At 43.3% G+C, this 22,763-nt stretch overlaps 1 protein-coding gene across 1 annotated transcript in view; it reads right to left on the bottom strand.

Moving 5' to 3' along the window:
* The window catches only part of MRPS18A (mitochondrial ribosomal protein S18A), a 24,826-nt gene extending 2,063 nt beyond the window's left edge, over positions 1-22,763 (bottom strand). The window contains exons 1-5 of the mRNA XM_036768002.1: positions 22,603-22,763; positions 7,708-7,739; positions 5,959-6,066; positions 3,134-3,257; positions 2,627-2,696 (exon numbers count right to left, since the gene is read on the bottom strand). Of these exons, the coding sequence (XP_036623897.1) occupies positions 2,627-2,696; positions 3,134-3,257; positions 5,959-6,066; positions 7,708-7,739; positions 22,603-22,714 (446 nt within the window). The 5' untranslated portion in view covers positions 22,715-22,763. The remainder of the gene's footprint in view (positions 1-2,626; positions 2,697-3,133; positions 3,258-5,958; positions 6,067-7,707; positions 7,740-22,602) is intronic.

The following is a 22,763-nucleotide window of genomic DNA, read 5'->3' as shown; positions in this document are numbered from 1 at the left end:
AACCTCGAGCCCCCTCTCTGAGGAAGAATATGAGCCAAAGGGTGGGAGTTATGGGTGCAGACTGGCTGGGTAAGTTCCTACAACTCTTCGGGAAGAAAGTAACTCTAGGCATGCTCCTTTGGCCTCTTTTGTGGAGAAGAGGGCCAGATTTGCTGGTTCCGGGAAAAATGGCTTATGATAGTGGGGTTGAGGCTTGCTTTGTCCAGAATGAAACTTGGGCCACAGCCTGCTCCGGAGGTTCAGCAATGGCAAAGGCTAGCATCCCCAGAAAGGGCCCCAGCCATGTCTGGAAAGCCCTGGCCCCCACTCAACATGCTTGCCTCACCCAGCTGTGCTCTAAAAGCCCCTTAACTGATATATTTCAACTGTGTTCCACTGACCTCTGGCTCCTTGAAGATGAGAATGCTTCCCTTCCTTGTGCCCTAACAAAGAGGGAAAAAGGGGAGCCACCTTCCAAAATGGAAGAACAGGGTTGTCGGCACTGAGATGGCCCCAAGGACTAATCTCAAGGGGAACCAAGAAGCCAAAAGAGGTACCTCCCTATATACCAAGGAGAGGTGCTGGAGCCCCTGGGGATGAAGAGTACTTCATCTTAGCTATTCCATACATTAACAACTCCCTTGATTATATTCTTGTTTAGGCTGTACACACAGGAAAAAGAGAGAGGATTAGGGAGAAAATGCTGTCCACTTTAGGAAGTAATTGCTTACTGGGAAAAACAGATTAAGGTACCTTAGCAAATCATGAAGCTAAGCAGTTTCTCCGGTGTTGCTGGCCCAAGGCTATTCTCCTCCCTTTGCCCTAGAAGGATCTGACCTGAGAGTAAAGTTCCAGCTAGCCTTGGGCCTAGTGTAAGTGCCACAGAGAGTAGCCAGCTGGCAAGGAGAATGGCTGGATGGGCTCCAATAAGCTCTCTGGGAACAGCCAAACTCCAGGAACAATCCAAGTTCTTGTCTCAGATCAGTACCTTCCCAACTCTCTTGCAGCTAAGTAATTATGGAGGATAGGAAAGGGTAAAGCTCAGACACCATTATGGGACCTCCACTGGTCCCCAAATCCAGCTGGTCTTAAGGCTATACATATAACTCAAGACCCTTTCTTGTGAGGGAAGTTTCAGTTTCCTCTGTGCCCCTTTTAGCCCTTACAGTCCCTCCATCATCAATACTGTATCACATTAAAAGATAATGGATTGAAGGGGAGGGCTCCTTGCCTCTCTTCGAAGGCCTGAGAGCAAGATGAATTGTGTCCTTGGACCAACTGTTGTCTCTTACAAAGCTAGAAGGAGATGAGGCCCATCCCCGAATGCCACACACAGCAGATATGGGCAGGGCTGAAGGCTGCTGTTGGATGATTTAAGCTACCAACGTGGGATGCGCAGGTCGAAGTGGGCCTGGTGCCAAAGCTACGGCAAAGTAGCTTCATGTTAACAAAACAAGGCAGCTTTACCTCCAGAAGCAACACGGTGCATCCAGTGATCCCCTCCCCCCACGTGCCCACCCTCCCTCTACAATAGCAGAAATGTACTGGTTTGCTTCCTTGCTGCTTCAGTTACCCAGACTCTGCATCTCCTTAAACACTCCCAGGGAGTGAGGGAGGTGAGGAAGGAAGCTAGGAAGGCAGGAGTCTTGCTTTGTTGAAATCCCTCAGCTGGGCCCAACACACATGCTCCTTCACTGAGTGATCTGCCAGCAGCGGCATGAGAGCAAGGGTGGAGATGAGGGGAAGGAGGACACACAGTTGGGTTGGAGGTAATCAGAGAAAACCAAAAGACAACTTTCACACCTACAATGAAGAAACATCACGAGGCCGGGGGAGGATTGGGTGGTGAAAAGAGAACTCAGAATGCAGTTCTTTAGATGTTAGAAAGGGAGTCACTGTCCATTTTGGAAACCAGGTGCATTTTGGCAGAGCTGGCATAAGGGCAAGGATTGGGTCATGTTCCAGAGCTTAACCTCCCACTCAAGTAGCCAGTCCTCACACAGCCCTGCCCTCCTATAGTCACAGGCAGAGTTACACCAGGACCACAAAAAGTCTTGAGGCCTATCTACCATTTCCTGTGTCTGTTTCTGCCCTTTGGTAACCCCAGAGCTGGGAGAGAGCAAGGATATTAAAAGTTCAGAAAACTACTCAGGCATCCCCATGGCAACAGTGTGTGTGATGTCATAAACAGAGGATTAACACCTCCTAATGCCCAACAAGTAAGGAGAGGTGTCAAGATGGACTTTTCAGCTCTAACTCTTACTCTTCCCAAGTATACATATGGAAAGACAGAGGAGGAATCCCAGGGGTCTTTCTCTCACCCATACTCCAGGCCAAATGGAGTGTGAACGATGTAAACTGCAGCTGAGTGGGGGAAGGAAAGGAAGGAAATAGGAATCAACAGAACTCTGTGTCCCAGGATGAGGGGTGACGACTGGCTATGCTGCTACCAGAGACATATGTACTCTCTGCTTCCCTAGACTGTGGGTCTCTTTAAGTAAGTGCTTTCTAATCCATATAGCCATCAATATATAGTGAAGGCTGAGGGGCCACGGAGTAACTAAAGAGATGTTAGGAGTGGAGTCACGACTGTCCCGGAGGTCCTTAGCTGTAGCCGTCCATCATGACTAGTACCCAGTTCACTCACCGATTGAGCTGGGGTTTTTTCTTGGGAACAAATCCTTCAGGAAGCTTAGGCCTATGATTCGGTAGCAGACCTAGATGAAGGGAAATATGTGTCAGGGAAGCTACTGTTTAAGGTCAAGCTAAACTATAGGCGTAGTTCCCTAGTTGTTAGTAACACTCCTCTTTTATCATGGAGTAACTGCTTTCATGGGCAGCTAAGGAGCACAGTGCCAGGCCTGAAGTCAGGAGTTTAAATCTGGCCCGCACACTTACTGGCTGTGTTACCCTGGGCAAGTCACTTCATCCTGTTTGCCTCTGCTTCCTTGTCTGTCAAATGAGTTGGAGAAGTTGCTAAGAAAACCTTGAATGGCATCACAGAGTCAGATACGACTGAAAATGACTGACCAACAAAAACTGCTTTCATCCCAGTGAACACGGAGCATAGTGGAAAATAGCTGGATAACTTATGCCTCCAATATTTCTGAGTAAGGGAGCTCACTCCCTGAGGTGGGGAAGGGGTGCAAACTACCTGACCGGTGAGCCATCTTCACACACTCCTCCACTTTCCGATGCTCTTCCAAGCACAGACCCGTGATTCTCCGGGGCAGCATTCCCCCATTGGGCCGGATGAACTGACTTAGCAGAAGGACATCCTGCAGGGCGTGGAAAGAGAGGTAGGATGGTGGAAAAGAAGGCAGGCTTGGCCTGCTGCCAGCACTTGAAAGCCAGAGCAGGACAACCAACAGAGGTGATTGTCCCTTGGACTCCCTGTCTTCACAGATGTCAGTGTGTAATAAGACATATTAGAAATCTGCCCATTGCTATTGTACCTACATCCCAGACCTCTGAGGACAGGAATGGGACAGTCAGGCCCAAGTTAAATCCAAATATCAACAAGAGATTGTGAATCCTATTAACAAGGCCAAGAATAAAAGACCAATTCCATTCAATAGGCAGAGGTAGGAATGTTTTTTAGGAACTAAAGCATCTCTTTATAATGTTATTATGAACTTAAATGCCAAAAAAGAGCATGTTCATAAACGGCAGAGCACAAAAAAATTGTATATAAAATGGTAAATCTCCATTTCAAACCATTTGTTTTAAAAACAGCAACTATTAAAAAATCCATACATTACTTTCACAACTGCCTTGCTCATCTGTGCTTTTTTTTCTGAACTTCTTTTTCATGTTTTCAATGGCCCTGTGTTTTGGGATCACTATTGCTAACCCTCCCTCCCCCAGTTAAAAATCTAGAGAAAAAACCCACAAAACCTTGTAACAAGCATAGTCAAAACAAGTCCACATAGTGGCCAAGGTCAAACATCTCTTTGTCAGGAGGTGGTTAACATGTTTCATCGTAAGTCTTCCAGAGACACGGAGGATCACTGTCCTCAAACAAGAGTCGTGAGGTCCAAGCCTTTCCAAGTTATTTTCTTTACGCTGCTATTGCTGCGCAAATTGTCCTCTTAGCTTTGTTCACTTTACTCTGCATCTTTCATCATTTCCTACAGTTAGACCACAATTTGTTCAGACAGGTGCTATGAAGTGCCTGCTTGAAAGTTTAGTTCTATTCTTTTACTAAAGCATCACTACTGATGGGATCTGGGAATATGAGAGATCTCTTTTCCTAGATGGAGAGCATATATGACATACTGTTGTCTCCTTATCGTGGAGGGAAGGGACGCAGGAAACCCATATCATTGCAGCCAAAACATGTGACAAAGTAGGGCATACACAGCTAGACATGCCTTGGCTATGTGCTCAGCGGGGGTTGGAGTGGGCAAAGAGTCATAAGGAGCCTGGGGTAAGAAGAGGGGATCATCATGGGTCTTCTTCTTCTATGGTGACAAGATGTATGTGCTATGCTAGCTTCCACTCTGCCTGTCATATCTCTGCTAGGTTTGTCTAGCTTCTCAGACTGCTTTGGAGGGATCCCAGGGTTAAGAACAGTGAGAACCAGCCATAACACAGGAAGCCATCCTGGAATCTTGTGTAGCTGGGAAAATGCCATGAGAACACAAAGTGGGGTTAAATAAAAATTACCCCTCCACCCCTCCTCTAGGGGCCTGGCACACCAGTCTCAGTGGTCATGTTCCATGAAATTAACTTGCTGCACTGCCGGGAGCCAAGCTGTGTAACAGCAGATTTGCTTTAATCACTGGACAGCTCCTGAGGGACACAGGCCCCCAGTTCCCACCCCTGTAATCTTCAGCATCTGACGAAAACAACTTGGATTGGATTAATACGGGCTAATAAGCCAGACTCACAGCCCCAGCCCCCTGCAAGCACTGCTGAGTGAGCTGATGGCTCTATGTAGCTCAAGAATATTCTGAGTGGAAGAGGTGAAATCAAAAACAAATTTAGCCTTCACCTCAGAGGGGGATTGGGTTTCTTCTGAGGGATAAACAAAGCCAAGTACGGGCTGTGCATTTCCTGGAAAAGCCAGCGGGTAGAGTGCCCCTGGGGCACTAATGCCTGTGTTTGGTAGCTAGGCAGGTGTGGGTTCTTACCTCCCTCTGATGCTGCTGCATTCTGAACAGCACCACCAACCCTAGTGCCAAACATATGTCACAGGAAGCTAACTCTAGCACCACTTAACAGGAGCGCCTGGCATTTCAGTTGGGCTGTCAAACTTCTTACTCCAGGTGGCCCTAGCGAGTGACCACCCTGGAGAATCATATGGGTCATTGTGCCTCATGGGTATATGCTAGCCTTTCACCACATGACTGAACTGTGGTTCTTGGCCATTTTCAGAAGAGCCCAAGGAATACGTATCTCAGTTCGAACCTACTTCATGCATTTCTTTTCAGGCTTGGCTTCTTGTGGAGCCAGTTAGCCCAGAATCCACATCATCTACCATCTGCTATGCTGTGGAAAACTCAGAAATGGCTAAGAAGCGAGGTAGTTTTCCTTAAAGATGTGATCTGTCACCGAGTCTTCCACCCCGCTCCCCTCCCTGAAATGGCTGCTTTCAAAGTGGCAGAGGTATCAGGGACCAACACTAAGGACAAATGTCATAGTTGCTGGGTCAAAACCATTCCTGGATAGCAAGGAAGGTTCTTTGTAGCTGAAGTGCAAGTATTCTGTTTAGCCCATTTAATTCTCCTCAAATATATGTTACGGGAGAAACACAAACAAAACGTGATGAGGAAACACAACGAACACAGAAAGGGCTAAGGTGAAGAACCCAGGTATCCCTAATCCTCAGTCAAACCTTGGACCAAACTCTCTCCTCTCTAGATCTAGCAGCAATGGGCAAACAAGAAGACCAAGTTATATGTAACAGAAGTGTAAGAGATACTTGAACCTGTGGCTAACTCTCTTTGGGCTAATGTGGTCAGAAGGTACACTCACCACATAGTTATACTTGTGTTTCAGATTCCAACGACAGATTGGGCACTGGCCAGAGGGGTTAGGAGGATCTGGTGCCACCTTGGAAGTTCCTATGATTCGGCCTTCGATCTAAGAAGCAGAAAGGGAGAGGTGAAGTACTGAACCAAACATTCCATTTAATACAGAAGTAAATACTAATTATGATGTGGAAACTAGGGGTGAAGAACAGTTCTCTCTATTGAGGGTCTCTTGGAAGTACCTAATACAACAAATCTCTCCAGTCTTAAGTGTCAACACTTTTGCTTAATGGGGATAAGAAGTTGGCCCTTGGTTAGTCAGAAATGAAGAAACAGTAATTTTTTCTTTGCTACAAGGAAAGATTCTGGTGGGGAGGAGGGCATATATGCTTCACTGGTATGGATGATAACACCTTTCAAACCCAGATAAAGTCATATATGAAATGAGTTCAACTAGTCTTGGTCTGGCTTATGTTCTCTTCTTCTTATAATGCAGCCTTGAAGTTGCTAAGTGCAACAAGCCGTCAATCCCAGTAGCCAGCTTCTACTGGAAGTGGAGGTGGAAAGTAATGCTAGAAGGAAATCATGGGGCATAGAAGCAGAGCCAGGGACAGCACTGACAAGCATCTAGGAACTGTACCTTTCACAGTCAAGAGTGGAGAAGGACTGGAAAACAGAGGGTGTGGGACTTGAGGGCTGTGTGAAAGGGTGAGACTCTGGCTGAGGCTGAGATGTGACAGGACACAAGGGAAGACTTTATCAACAGAGCATGCAGAAGCACAGGACTTTGTGATGAATTCCAGACCCTGTGCCATGCATGTCTGCCTTCTACAGATTCACTTCTAGAATAAAGGAAACTTTTCACATCTCCCAGCTTGGTGGTTTTGTTCCTTCAGGCTTGGGGTCTTCAGATCAAATGTTTCTTTCACTCCATAACTAAAGAGGACAAATGAAGGAGACACCCCTAAGGGGTGGTTATCAAGTGATGACACATGCCAGTCTTTTGGTGATACAAAGGGCAGGGGCCCAAGCTTCCTACAGGACAACTGACCTTACCATGGCTGGCTGGGGAGAAAAGGGGCAGGGCAGAACCCCTGTTTTGAGCTGTGGGTTCAAGCCCCTTGAGAACCCTCTGAAGGGCTCTAGCTGCAGGGCTTTCATGGAGACCAGCAAGAACAGATTAAAAAAAAATTAAGGAATCTTGGCTCAATGACTACGACTTGAGAGGGCCCAACCATAAAAATTTCAGTAATGAAGGACAGATAGGCCAAAGGGTCTGACAGAAGGCAAATGTGTACAAATGATATGATTCCCTAACTGTACTACTACAAAAACAAGCTTTTAGGGAGACAGGAAAGGAGCTGCAATATAGGTTTCTGGCTCTGGGACAATTTAGTGAGACTCTCTCTAGTTCACTGCTTCAGTTTCTCCTTCTGAAAGCTGAAAATTCTATAACCTGCCAAAAATAATATCAATGGAGACCTCTGTGACTTTGTAATTTAAAGGGCAATATGAACCCAGGCCATTATCAAATAACAGTCTCTCACTCCAAGCCTAGAGATCTTCTGACTAAGCCATGAAAATCCACAGCTAGAAAGATGCAGGCTCCAGGATTTATGGTCCCAGAGGGAGCTGGTTTTGGATCCAGGAAGTCCCCCATCAAGGCTAGTTAGGGGCTCTCTTCTAATAATGTAATGACTAAGCAGTTCCAAGAATGACAGAGGTTCCAACTAGTCAATGCTATGATACTTACAATAGTTGTCTTCCCTTCTTGGATCTCCACCACTACAGAGATAAAGGAGAAAAATGAGGTCAGCTGTTTAATAAGAAACAGGACGAGTTTCAAATCATAGAGCTCAAATTTTACACATGCAAAAAGTAGAACATAGATCTTGTGAACTCCGATGGGTCCATCCAGGGCAGCTCTGAAAAGAGAATGCTTATAGGACTTGCCTGTGGCTCCCGCTTTGGGGTTTTAAGAGGTTATGGTCCCCACATGGTATTCCCTGAATTTTTCCATTTCCTTTAAAAAGCTGATAGAAAGATTTCTTTGGGCCTTTGCAAGCCGAAATTCATTTGGCTCTCTGTCCAGAAGCACTTTATCTCTGCCATTTCCCTCTAAATGACAACAGATTCTGAGGACTTGGGGGATGGCTTACCATGCTGTCCTTCACAAATATTACCTGAGGCTCTTTACAATAATATCCCTGAAAAGACTTTTAGTAATTATATAGTGGCATATGGCCCTTTACAAAGAGAATTACAGGAAAATGGTCCATAGCCTCTAAGAGTTTGCAAAAGTTAAATACTAAGAGCTAAGGACTGTACTAACCTAGCTCCAAGCAGGCCTGAAGTGGGTAAGAGTATATACTCATTGAGAGAAGATCATTGCTAACATTCACAGAGAAAGGTTGGAGGGGTTTGTGGCATAAGAACAGGGAGAAATCTTTTTAGTTTTCTAGCCCCTTCCATCTCTTTGCAGAGTTGCAGCATGTTAGTTATACAGGGAGATGAAGGGTAGGAGCAAGAAAGAGGATGTTCATCTACTTCCACACCAGAGCTCTACGAAAGCCATACCAATTCAGTGGGGCCCCTGGAAGACTTGGGGGACTAATGACCAAATCTCTGGCCTGTCATTGCTGAAGCAGTCAGATTCGGATGAGCCAACAGCACGTGCAGTGACAGTCTTAGCAAAGTCAAAAGGAATACTGAAATAACAGTCCTAGATTATAGTTTCATAGAAATTTTAAGGTTTACAAGGCAAGGTCAGAAGGCTGACATGACCCATGGTCACAGGGCTAGTAAAGGTCAGAACTACAATTTAAATCTAGTCTTATGACTCTATAATTTTAGGGAACCTGTTCAATTAGGAGATAATACAAGCGCCTTTTTTACTCTCTTGATATATTCCTACTCATCTGTAATTAAACTAATTTTTATAGTCCCTTCTCCTCCCCAAGAAAAACCTTGGACAGATAAACCAGGCTGTGACTGCCCCAGGACGTCAAAACCACATCTTCATGGCACTTACCTATTACACCCAGTTTTACTGTCTGAAACAATCCACCACAAAGAAAAGACTTGGTACTAAAAACAAGAGCCGAGAAATGGCATTGGGTCTGGGTTCACCTATAGAGGAATATAGTGAAGCTAAAAAAGCCACTCTTTTTTCAATAAGAAATGTCAAGTGGTCCCAAGCACAAAAAGAGTTCTTGGAAGAACTTAAAAAGGGCTTTAAAAATCAAATAAGAAAGATAGAGCAAAAATGAGAAGAAAAATAACAGCAACCCAAGAAAATCAAAAAAATTACGAAAAGAAAGTCAACCAACTGGAAATAGCAACTCAAAAACATAAGGAAAAAAATAATTCCTTGGAAACTAGAATTGGGTAAGGGGAAGCTAATGACGTTCTAAGGCACCAAGAAATAATAAAAGAAAATGAAAAGAATGAAAAAATAGAAGAGAAAGTGAAACATTCCCATCAGAAACACAACTGATCTGGAGAACAGATGGAGGAAAAATAATATAAGAATAGCCAGACTACTTGAAAATTATGATAAAAATTGCCCTGAAGTTCTAGAACAAGAAGGCAAAGCAGTACTGAAAAAAATCCACTGATCACCACTTGAAAGAGATCCCAGGAGGAAAACTTGCAGGAATATCACAGCCAAGTCTCAAAGCTCCCAGGTTAAGGAGAAAATATTGGAAGCAACAAGAAAAAAAAAATTTAAATATCATGGAGCTACAATAAGGTTTATACAAGACCTAGCAGTCACTACATTAAAGGACTGTAGGTCTTGTAATACTATATTCAGCAGAGCAAAAAAACTGGAGTTGCGACCAAGGGTGACTTACCCAGCAAAGGTAAGTATAATTCTGAATGGAAAAAAAAAAGGACATTTAACAAACTGAAAGATTTTCAGGTTTTTGGGACAAAATTCCCAGAACTTAAGGGAAAATTTGACATGTAACATATCCAGGAGAAATATAAAGTAAACATTAAAGACCAATTATAAGGGGCTCAATAAAGTCAAATTGTTTACTTCTTACACGTGACAATATTTAGTAGTACTTTTATGACTGTCATCATTATTTGGGTAGTTTGAAAGAAAGATTGGGGCTGTGCTGAGTATGATGGGGTGATTCTAAAAAACAAAACTATAGGGAGAGATAAAAAGGAGTAATTATCTCACACAAATGAGGCATAAAAAGAAAAATTGTTATAGAAGAAGCTAGTATGGGGGAGGGAGGGTAGTATTAGGAATGAGTTAAAGAGGGAACCACATATATATTCTCTAGGAGGGGGGATAGGAAGGGGATGGGGAGAGGATAAAGGAGGGACTTTGGGAGGAGTGGGTAGGATAAGGGATAGGAGGGCAAGGTAGCAGGTTGAAGTGAAACAGGAGTAAGGAGGGATAGAGCAAATAGGGTGAGAAAGATAGGAAAAATAAGGAGGAGAAAAATACACAGGTAATTGTAGCTTAGAATGTGAATGGGATGAATTTACCCATAAAATGGAAGTGGACAGCAGATTAAAAATTTGAATTCAACAATATGTTGCTATAAAGATGAGAGATATTCACAAAGATAAAAATAAAGAACAAGCATAGAATTTATTGGCTAAAAAAAAGCAGCGGTAGTAATCAGGATCTCAAACTTAAAGTTGAAACAGATTTAATCAAAAGAGAAAAACAGAGAAACTATACTATGTGTCAGCAATATTATTCAATACTGTTTTAGATTTACAATCTTTAAAATAACTAGACACATAAAATACCTGAGCGTATATCTGCTAAAACTATATGAGGACACAAGAACTATATGAACATAAACATAAAACACTTTTATACAAATAAAGTCAGATCTAAATAAGTGAATTTATATTTATTGTTCATAGGTAGGTAAAGCTGATATAATTTTAAAAATGCCAATTTTACCTAACCAATCTATTCAACGTCATCCCAATTACTAAAATTATTTTACTGAGTTAGAGAAAACAATAGCAAAGTTCATTTGGAAGAACAAAAAGTCAGAAACTTCAAAGAAACCAGGGGAAAAAGACGTAACGGAAGTAGAGTCAGTAGTATCAGACCTTAACTATATTATGAGGTGAGAGCATTGTTGAAGTGTAAAATGGATAATTTTGATTATTTTAAATTAAAATTTTCTTGTATACATAAAACCTATGTAGTTAAGAAGTGATGGAATTTCTGAGCCAATCTCACTGAGAGGACAGTACTGGGTTGGAATACTGCAGGAAATAGTGTAGGAAATGATGAGCTGGCTGATCTAGAAAAACACGGGACTTAGGAAGGAGGATGTGATCCACCTTTAGAGAAAGAGATGACAAGTGGAAGGAATAAGCATAATATGGTCTTACATATACGAGTACATATGGGTATGTTTATAAATATATGTGTATGTACAAATATATATAAATTCACTTAACTGTAGCCTTCTTGGGGGAAGAGGAAAAAAATGAAGTAAAAAGTACACAGCAGAAAACAAGAAAACCTACAAGGCAGCAATGAAAAGCTGGCTAGCTTTGAAAAAAATATGTAGTGTTTATTACATAGATTTTCTTGAAATGGAAATTTGTTTTATATCAAATCCTCTCTTATGTTCTGCTGTGTACATGGCAGTATTCCCTCCCACTTTCTCATTTTATATTTAAGTTTAAAATAAATTTTAAAATTTTCCAAAAAAACGCATTGAGAAAAAAGTGCGGATATCATAACCCAACCAGAAGCCTAAGATGCTACTGGGGATCTATTAGCTCTGAGAGTCCCATCTAATAGGACACAAAAACCTAGTTTTACTTCTTTTCTCTCTAGACCAGTCTATGCAGGCAAGCTCATTACCCCACAATTTCTTTCTTTAGATTTAATACCAGAAGCATAAGCAATATCAACGCTCAGAACAGTCCTGTAGTTTCTCCTTTAGAGAATATTTTGGTATCTGATTAGACTCCTGATAAACACACAGAGAGGAAGGGAACTCAAGTGGCTCATGGGTTTGGAACAGCGCACAGCTACAGAGTTGGTGGGAAACATGGGGTTCACTGAACAGTGATATAACCAGCAAACAGGATTTTCAATAAGGAAAACAAGGTACCATGGAAAATCTGCAGATGTACAAACCAAGCTGAAGGGAGGATGAGGACAAGTCATGGGTAACAGGTTGGGGGATGGGGGTGGGACTGGGCCTGTTTCTGAGAACCACAATAGGAAACAAAAGGAGACCGATTAGGGTACCACCCAACTCAGAGCAAAGTACAATGCACTGTAACAGAAATTGGATAAACATGTGTTCTCCTGTCTATGGAGGCACTTGGGTCCCAACCATGAGGTAAACAACCCTAACAAAACACACACCACTTACGGCAATGAACCAAACCCTGAAGTCATCCTATTGGCCCCTGGAAAAGAGATCAAAGCACATGGCAAGCTCCACTGTTCTAGAGATTCCCCACACAGCAAACGCAAGCCAATAAATCATCTTACTATAGGCAAGTGGGTAAAACAACACGCAGATACTTATCTAAGAGACGATTTGTCAAACCAGAAGTGACCTTTGATAGGAGAGGTGTCTCAGTGGAGGGGATAAGGGCTAGGCTGGAGACTGGAATAAACCCAGTGAAATATTTTGTAACCATTAAAAATGAGAGATAGAAATCAAATATTTCTGAGACATTCATTACCCAAAACAAAAAATGTCAGAACCAAACAAAACCTGAGATCTAGTTTTCTTCTGGCTGCTATTCCATTAACTGCCCATTCAGGGTGAATGGAGGAAGGGCAGAGAAAGGAAAGAACTTTGAAAATTAAGACTTATGGATAAAAGGCTTAAGAAAGATAGCATTTTCCTTACATGCTAGGATGTGACTGTGACCGGAACACAGAGGAAGGACTTCTCCATATGACTAGGCATTAACTGTGTACATTAAATAATCTGCCCTAAAATCATGTCATAATTTTCCCATACAGGGTAAAGAACTACAGAGGCAGACTATACAGTCCTTGCCCTGGAGGGTGAAAGGGAAGTAAAACAAATAAATACAATCAAGAAGTCCAAGTGTAGACCCCAAAGGCTTTTACAAAGAGGTCTTTTAAGTGCTTTGGTAAATAAACCCCAAGGAGGGGTCCAAAATGAATCATTGTACCAAATAACAATTGGTGAGGCTCCAATGAACATAAACATTTGGCAAACACAAATATAATGAATTAACTGCCACTGTATACACTACAAGTGCTTAATATTATGAGTAGGAAAGTCAGTCGAACAGCATTTATAAAACACCTACATGTGCGTGGCACTATGCTAAGCACTAGAGATACAAAGCAAGGCGAAAAACAGTCCCTGTTCTTAAAGAGCTCAGTCTAATGAGGGAGACAACACGCCAACAATTCTATACAAACAAGATATACAGAGGATGAGTTGGAGAGGGAAGGACTAGTAAAGGGTTCTTTCAGAAATCATGGAAGCCCAGAGGTGAAAATGAGGGAGAGGTCAGTGAAAAGGCTCAGCAGAAGATAGGAGTGCTGTGTCTGAGGAACAGCAAAGAGCTAGTGTCATGGAATGCAGAGTATGTGCAGGAGAATAAAATATAAGATGTGGTAAGGAAAGATGAAGGATATGTGGCGGGCAATCAATCAACCAAACAACATTTATTAAGCACCTACTATATGCCAGGCACCATGGCTATGAAGAGGCCAAAGATAGTCCCTGCCCTCAAGGATCTCACAATTGAATGGGAGAGTGAAGAGGCAAACAAATGTGTACAAGCCAGCTACATACAGAATAAATGGGAAATAATTAACAGTGGAAAGGCACTGGAATTAAGAAGGGCTGGGGAAGGCTCCCTATAGAAGGTGGGGAAGCCAGGGAAGTTGGGTAGAGTTGAGAAAGGAGGGCATTCAAGGCACTAAGAGGCCAGTGTCACTGGATCGAAGCAATGAGGCAGGGGAGTAAGGTACAGGACTGGAAAGGTAAGAGGGAGCTAGGTTATAAAGGACTTTGAATGTCAAGCAGAATATTTTGTATTTGACCCTTAGAGGCAATAAATAAGGGAGTGACATAATCAGATGCATTTTAGGAAAATCAGTTTGGTGGCTGAATGGAGAACTGACAGGAGAGGGAAAGATTTGAGGTAGGCAGCCCCACCAGTAGGCTATTGTAATAATCCAGTTACAAGGAAATGAGAGCCTGTACTTGAGTGGTGGTAGTGTCAGAGAAGAGAAGGGGGAGTATATGAGAGATGTTGCTTAAGTGAAATTGACAGGCCTTGGCTACAGCTTGGACATGGGGAGTGAGAGGGAGTGAGGAATCCAGGATGATTCCTAGGTTGTGGGCTTGAAGGACCGGGAGAACAGTATTATCTTTTACAGTAATAGGGAAGGTTGGAGGTGGGGAAAGTGAGAGAGAAAGATAATGGCTTCTATTTTGAGCATGTTTAGCTTAAGACATCTAGTGGACATGCAGTCTGAGATATCTGAAAGACTGCTGGAGATGTGAGATTGGAGGTCAGCATAGAGGCTGGGGCAGGATTGGTATATTTGAGAATCATCAGCATAGAGATGGCAATTAAATCCATGGGAGTTGAGAGCACCAAGTAAAATCAAAGACTGGGAGATGTTTCTATAGAAATTGCAGCCAACACCTAGGTGAGACTATTCTCAAAAATCTACATAAAGACAAGGTCTGAAGTAGAGTTTTGACATTGAGAAGGCAAATAATTTGGTTGAGGGAGAATACTTCATGTGTGGGAATGGGTGCTTGCTAAGGAGAAAAGGTGAATATTTCATAGAGAATAGCAAGCAAGTATGATTAAAACTGAGAACATAGTTGAAATGTGATGAATGAATGAAAAAAACATTAATTAAGTGCTTACAGTATGCCAGGGTACTACAAGCAAGCAAGATAGCCCCTGCCCTCAAAAAGCCTACAATCTGATAAGGTAAGAAGCTGGGGGGAGGAAGGGAGCATTGGCTGAAGCTATGGTGGGGCATGATTTGGAACTGTCCAGGAAGAAAAGTGACATTTCTTACCAGAAACAGTATGAACTTTAGCCTAGCTCTAATCCTTTAAAAAAAGGTCAAAAACTGCACATATATAACCTGTATCAAATCACTTGCCTTTCAATGAGAGGGGAGGGGAGGGAAGGAGAAAGTAAAGGAGGGAAAGAATTTGGAATAAATTTTTAAAAATTTAAGATTTTTTTTTAGATTTTAATTTTAAGAATATTTTTACTTTTTATATTTTATTATAATATTTTATATTCTATATTATAATGTATTTTATTTATATTTTAAATAAGATATTTACAAATATTTTATATTTATTTAAGATTATTTTCCCCCAATTACATGTAAAAACAATTTTTAACATTTGTTTTTAAAAAGTTTTGAGTTCCAAATTCTTTCCCTCTCTCCCTCCACCCACCACTGAGGAGGCAAGCAATTTGATTTCAGTTATACACGTGCAGTCATGCAAACTATTTCCATGATAGTAATACTGTGAAGACAATACAGACAAAAACCTAAGAAAAGGAAAGAAAGAAAAAAATACGTAGAGTAGCTAGGTGGCCCAGTAGATAGATAGAGCACCAGCCCTGGGGGCAAGAGAACCTGAGTTCAAATCCGGTCTCAGACACTTAACATACTAGCTGTTTGACCCTGGGCAAGTCACTTACTCCTGATTGCCTTGCAAGAGAAAGAAAGAAAGAAAGAAAGAAAGAAAGAAAGAAAGAAAGAAAGAAGAAAGAATATGCTTCGATCTGCATTCTGACTCCATCAATTCCTTCTCCAGAGGTGGATAGCACTTTTCATCACAAGTCCTTCAGAACTGTCTTAGATCACTGTATTGCTGAGAATAGCCAAGTCATTGGCAGTTGATCATCATACAATACTGCTGTTGCTGTATAAAATGTTCTCCTCATTCTGCTCATTTCACTTTGCATAGTTCATTCTAAGTCTTTCCAGGTTTTTCTGAAAACATCCTGTTCATCATTTCTTGTAACACAATAGTGTTCCATCACAATCATATACAACAACTTGGACCTCAAAATTTAAAAACCAAAACAAAAAGACAAATGTTAAGGGATCAGCTAGGTGGCCACAGTGGACAGGGCACTGGCCCTGGAGTCAGGAGGATCTGAATTCAAGTCCAGCCTCAGAGACTTACTAGCTGTGTGACCCTGGGCAAGTCACTTAACCTCGATTGTTTCAATCCCAAAGCCAAACTGTGTTAAAAACCGTTTTGATGTGTAATTAAGGGGGAAATAAAATATTAAGTAGTTTTTCAAAGGTCAAAAATGTTTTTTCAATTAACAAAAATCCACCTTTCCCTCCCATCCCCTCCTCAAATTAAAACAAACCCCTTGATGTATATAGTCAAATGTAAATCTGCTTCTTGACATACATAAAACTTCCACATCGGCCATATCCAAAGAGAAAGGTCTCAAACTGCACTCTGAGTTCATCACCTCTCTATTTAGAAATGGGTAGCATGTTTCTTTGGAGTCCTCTAGAATCAGAACTGATCATTCTGTTGATCAAAATTCCCAAGTTTTTCAAAGTTATTTGTCTTTATAATATTGTTGTCACAGCATAAACCATTCTCCTGGTTCTGTTCACCTCACTCTGCATCAGTTCATATAAGTCTTCTCAGGATTCTCTGAAACCACCCTCACCATCATTTCTTACAACAGAATAGTCTACCATCACATTGTAAGAAATGGGAGGAGGAGTTTTGTTTCCACAGAACTAAAGGTGTACTCCCCGCCCCCCAATCCCAGCTTTAGCAGAAACCAGGCCTCAAGGTCGGTCAGGTGTGAGGTCAGAGGCTTGTACGCATGCGCATGCTTTTTGAGAAGGCAGTCAGGGAAATTAGAGAGGCCAAACCGCTTGAACCAGTTCAAGCTTATCTAGGTTCTGGTCTTGGTCAAGAGTCCAGGCCTACCGATTTGCATATATTAAAGAGGGAACATAGGGGAGTAAAGAATGTAGATTAATCCTAAACTCAGACAAAGAAAATCTAATTAACTTCACTTTCGCTTCTGTATCCTTATTATCCTACCTATATAAACTGTATAACCTAGGAAAACTATGTAAAAAAATAAAGATTGTAAACTAACTGTAACTCTAGCAGGAGTGGAGGGAATGGTTACCCCTGCTCCTGCAGCTATATCAGTGTGAGTGTTCCAGTAAGCACTACACCCGCTCTCTTGAGGAGAGTAATAAATGCCTTCCTCTGTCCACTGAGTTCTTTGGGTGAGAATGGGCAAATCACATGGATTTTCCTAAGGTTAAGGAAAGGAAAGCAATAAGTAGTGGAAGCTCATCTCAGACTTACTTCCTCATCCTGCCTTGGGGAGTCCTGTGATCCCCACTGTGGTGTAAAGAGGGCTACCACTCAGGATTCCCCTGGGGAACCCTGTGGTCTACACAGCCTTCTTAAGGGGACATCACTTGGGTCTTCCGGCCCTGTCTCAGGAGCCTTGTGATCTTACCATGGTCCTAAGGGGCCATCACTTGGGTCCTCCTTAGGGTCTGACCCCTAGGAGGCCCTGTGATCCCCACAGATTAAGGGGGGGGCTACCACTTGGTCTTCCTCTGGGAGTCCTGTGGTCTGCACAGCCTTCCTTAAGGGTCATCACGTGGCTCTTTCCTGGGGTCCAACCCTAGGAGGTCCTGTGATTTCCCCACAACTGTTCTAAGGGGCCATCACTCGAGTCCTCCTTAGGGTGTGACCCCTCGGGGGCCCTGTGATCCCCACAAATTAAGGGGGGGGGCTACCACTTGGTCTTCCTCTGGAAGTCCTGTGGTCTGTACAGCCTTCCCTAGGGATTATCACAGGGTTCTTCCTCAGGACTTTGGCCCTGCTTAGGAAGTCCAGTGATCCCCAAAACCATGTTTCTCACAATATTTATATACCATAACTCATTCAGCTATTCCCAAATGGTAGGCATCCTCTCAGTTTCCAAATTTTTGCCACTCAAAAATAACTATTATAAATATTTTTACACCTTCTAAGAGTTTGTTTTGTTTAGGACTAGTCCCTCCCTCAGTCTACTTCTCTCTTATTCCCTCTATTCTCTTCTTCCCTTTCCCTTGTTTCCCTGTTGAGTAAAACATTTCTAAATCCATCTATGTGTGTATTTTCTCCTCCTCTGACCAGTTTATGTGAGTGAGGTTCAAGTATCAACTGCTCCCCGAACCCCCCCCCCCACAAAGACTTCTACTTCTACATCATTATTATGTAAGATACTTTTCCCCACACTTCCTCCCTAGTATATTTCTCTTTTCCCTTTCCATTCTTCTTTAAAAATCATCAAAACATAACATGATCACTCCCAGGCCCTTTTGACTTTTTATGACCTGTGATAGTCAACCAACCAATAAATATTAAGTACCCTTTAGGCATTGTGCTAAGTGTTGGAGATACAAGATAAATCCCTACCCTCAAGGAGCTTACAATCTAATGGGAGAGTCAGCATGCAAACAAACATACAAAGCAAGCTATAAAGAGGATAAACAGGAGCAAATCAACAGAGGGAAAGCACTGGAATTAGGATGTAAAAAGTTTATCCTTGTTTAGTCTTATAATTGTTTGCTCATGTTTATGATTTTAATGTTAATGTTTAATGTTTACTATTTTGTTTCTTCTTTTTTGTGCTTCTTCCTTACATCATGACTAATGTAAAAATATGTTTAGTATGAAAGTGTAAGTAGAGCCTATATCAGACTGCATGCCATCTTGGGTAGGGAGGAGGAGAGGGAGAGGAAGAAAATATGAAACTCAAAAACTTATGGAAGTGAATGTTGAAAACAATTTTTTTTTTGAGGGGGAAAGGGAGGGCAATTGGGGTTAAGTGACTTGCCCAAGGTCACACAGCTGGTTAAGTGTGTCAAGTGTCTGAGGTCTAAATTGAACTCAGGTCCTCCTGACTCCAGGGCTGGTGCTCTACTCACTGTGCCACCTAGCTGCCCCAATAAATTTATTTTTAAAAAATCCATGTGTGATCCTCACTGTGGCTTCTAGGTATCCTTTCTGGCTGCTTGAAGTATATTTTTTCTTTGATCTGGAAGCTTTGGAGTTTGGCTATGATGTTCCTGTAAGTTTTTATTTTAGGTGTTTTTTTTTTTTAAGAAGGTGACCAGTGTTTTCTTTCTATTCCCACTTTGCCTTCTAGTACCAAGACAGGTATGGGGAACCTGTGGCCTTAAGGTCACGTTTGGTCCTCTAGGTCCTCAAGTATGGCCCTTTGACTGAATCTAAACTTCATAGAACAAATCCCCTTAATAAAAGGATTTGTTCTGTAAAACTTGGACACAGTCAAAAGACCTAGAAGGCCACATGTGGCCTTGGGGCTGTGGGTTCCCTACCCCTGTAAGATACCTGGGCAGGTCTTTTTTTTTTAATGATTTCTTGAAAATGTGATGGCTAGGCTCTAATTTTGGTCATGGCTTTCAGAAGATCCAATGACTCTTCAATTCTCTCTTCTCAAACTACTTTTGTTTTTACTATGAAATCTTTTATTTTCTTCTACTTTTCCCCCAATCTCTTGTCTTTAATATTTGTTGTCTTATGGAATTGTTAACTTCTGTTTGGTCCATTCTAATTTTCAGGGAGTTTGTTGCTTGAGTAAGGTTCTGTATCTCTTGTGCTAAGCTGTTAATAACCTTTCAAATTCTTTCTTCCATAGTTCTTACTTCTTTTCCATTTTTACCTGCTAGTGCTTTCATTTCATCTTAAAACCTCCTATTTTATCTCTTCCAGGAATTCTAGTTGAACTTGTGCTCAAGTTGTGGTTTTTGCTGATAGACAGGTTTTTGTTTGTAGATGTACTGGAGTTAAACTCATCTTTTGGGTTTGTGTCCTCGACGTCCCTGTCACGATCACAACTTTTTAATGGTAGAATTTCTTTTCCGTATGCTCATTCTTCCATCCTATTTCCTGACTTTGGACTTTATGTGACGGCCAGGCTTTCTGAACTTCTGGAGATAATGTCAGGGCTGAGCTAGTGTCCTGTAAGGACTTGCTGCTGCTTTCTTGGAAGTACTGAGTGTTGTGGTATTCACTCAAGCTGAGGACCTGCAGGCCTTCAGTGCTCCCAATATAGCTGATCCTGGGCAAAGTCTGACTGCTCCTCCCCCAATCTGAGCTTTTCTTGTTCTTTACCTCATTTTAGGAATGAGCAACATGCCTGTGGATTTTACTCATTTGGAATCTCAATAGTTGCATACTGGACTCAATCACCATGAGCTAGCTAGAAAGCTCTGCGGGTTCTGAGTGACAGAACTGAAGGCTTCCCTTTGGTCTTGGATTCCTGCCCTAGTGATTCCCTTGGATGCTTCAGATGGGGGTGGGTAGATCTAAGATTCCACTCTGTTCCTGAGGTTGAGAGATGCAAAGCTGCTCCTTGCTCTGTTAGCAATCTAGTGGTCCAACGCTCACACTGGAATAACACTCTTGGACCATCTGCCCTGAATTTGTGACTCTAAATTCAGTAATGAATATAAGAGGCGCTTCTGTTTCTGGCTAGACTCGATTCCCAGATAGAGTTCAGATCTGCTTCCCTCTTCCAAACCAGGCTGGAAAAGTGACACCCCATGATTTTTTTTTTTTAGGTTTTGTGATTATGTCCTACTATCTAAAAATCCTATATTTACTGATTTGGCCTTGGTAAATGTTTTTTGAGACTATTGATAGCAGATAGATAAGAGATATGGCCATTGAAACCACTGAACTAAACATATCATGGTGGGGCAAGGAGGGGTAACAAAGATCAAATAATCATGCCTTTTCCCACATAACTCTTTTCTAATCTTACTGTGTCCTTAAGGGAAGGGATATATCCAAATATATTAGGATGAGTTCAGTATTCCACACGCAGTCACTAATGTTAATTATCATTTTCTAATTCTTTGGGAAAAGAAAAAAAGAACATACTTGATCTTTTTCAACAATGGAAGGAGGTCTTAGAATTTCATAATCGATATGCTACAATATGCTCATACATTAGCTGGGCTAGTCAAGCTCACTGTGCAAGCTAAGAACATAGTTTAGTTTCATATTTGTGTTACTTTTTAGCAACATAAGGTAGTGGAGTCTCCCCCCCTCCACCCCCCATTTTGGGGTCTGAAAACTTGATGTTGTGACCTTAGGGAAGTCATTCAGCCAGTTCAGTTTGCTTATGAGGGCACTGGCCTATATAATGTATAGTGTCCCTCCCAAGTCTAAATCAATCATTCAGTCAATGAGCGTTTATTGTACTCCTACTATGTGCCAGGTATTGTGCTGAGGACTTGAAAAAAGAAAATGAAAACAGACCTGGCTTTCATGAGGGGGGAAGGGGGACTAACATATAGATAAGCACTTCTTCAAAGTAACCCAAGTCTTCTTTCTAGAGACCAGCTCAGCTCCCACTCCATTATCCTTCTTCCCAGCAACTGGCAACATGTTTATCTCTCTTGTAACTATTTCAGCGCCTGGCACTAGACTCCAAGGTACTCCAGGGCAGTAGTGGTGTTCTCTCTGTGTCTCTTTTCTTTTTTCAAGTTTTAAGTATTGTTTTTTTTTGGGGGGGGGGCAGGGCAATTGGGGTTAAGTGACTCGCCCAAGGTCACACAGCTAGTAAACGTGTCAAGTGTTTGAGACCGCATTTGAACTCAGGTCCTCCCGACTCCAGGGCCCGTGTAGCCGCCCCAAGCGTCTCTCTTTTCAAAGGCATCTTTCCACTGCTCCTGGCCCGGGCATTCGGTCCGGTCATTGACTTTCTATTCTAAGGAGCTGTTCCAAGGTCGTCGTGGTCCCTGGAGTCCTCGCCTCCCGGCCTTAAGGAGTCCCTGCTGGAGGCGGTGGCAAAACCAGAGAAAACTCTTCACAAGGAATGCAAAAGGGGCTGCGATCGTTTTGAGGGGAGGAGGCCAGAGGGAGACAGAGAAGCCCCGTCGCGGTGCTGGTTCCTCGGGAGGGGACAGAGCCTGGCTGTCCGCAGGGGGCTTCCCTAGACGGCATGGGGCCTCCGAGGGAGAGCTACTCAGAGTATACCCAGGGAATGGTGGGCTGTGCCCGCTCACGCAGCTGCGGGGGCCACGCCGGCGACTCAATCGCAATCACTGACCGCAGGGCCGGGTCCCCCTTTCCCCTCACAAGCTGAGCAGCCTCGGGGCTGGCTCTAGGGAAAGGGGAGGAATCCCGGGTCACGGGCCTCAGGGCCACCAAGAGGAAAGGGAGGCGCGGGGGTGGTGAGCGGATCTCGAGACCCCAGACTCAGGAGAGGGAGCGCGAGAAGGGGAGGGGGCAGGATACGAGATAAATGGAACGCTAGCGACCCCGCGGGTGGGTGGGGAGAACTCGAGACCCCAGACTAGGAGAAGGGGGCGGGGCGCGAGAGAAAGTGCCGAGCGCGCGACCTCGGCGGGGGGTGGGGGTGGGGGCAGCGCCAGAGGAAAGGGGAGCGCGCGACCCTGGGCCGAGGGAGGTGGGGGCAGGGAGGAGCGCGAGCCTAAGAGGTCCCGGACCGAGGCCTCTGAGAAGCGCGCGGGCATCGGCTCAGCTCACCTCAGCAGCACCTGCGGGAAGAGCGCGCGGAGAGGTAAGAGAAAGGTGACGTTAGGTGGCGGCCAGCGGAGCCCGGTACTCACCTTCTCGGAGGCCCCGGGCCGGAGGCCGAGCCCGGCTGACTTGAGCCGGCCCCTCTATGAAACCGCGGAGCAGCCGCCCGCCTCCCGACCACAGCGCCCTGAAGGCCGCCATTCGTGAAGATCACCTGTGACCCCCTCGCTCTTGCGCTTCTTCCGTTTCC

Source organism: Trichosurus vulpecula, chromosome 7 (genome assembly GCF_011100635.1).
Source record: "Trichosurus vulpecula isolate mTriVul1 chromosome 7, mTriVul1.pri, whole genome shotgun sequence".
Classification (NCBI taxonomy): Eukaryota; Metazoa; Chordata; class Mammalia; order Diprotodontia; family Phalangeridae; genus Trichosurus; species Trichosurus vulpecula.
The sequence above is the reverse complement of the archived record's forward strand: the minus strand, read 5'-3'. Positions and strand labels throughout refer to the sequence as shown.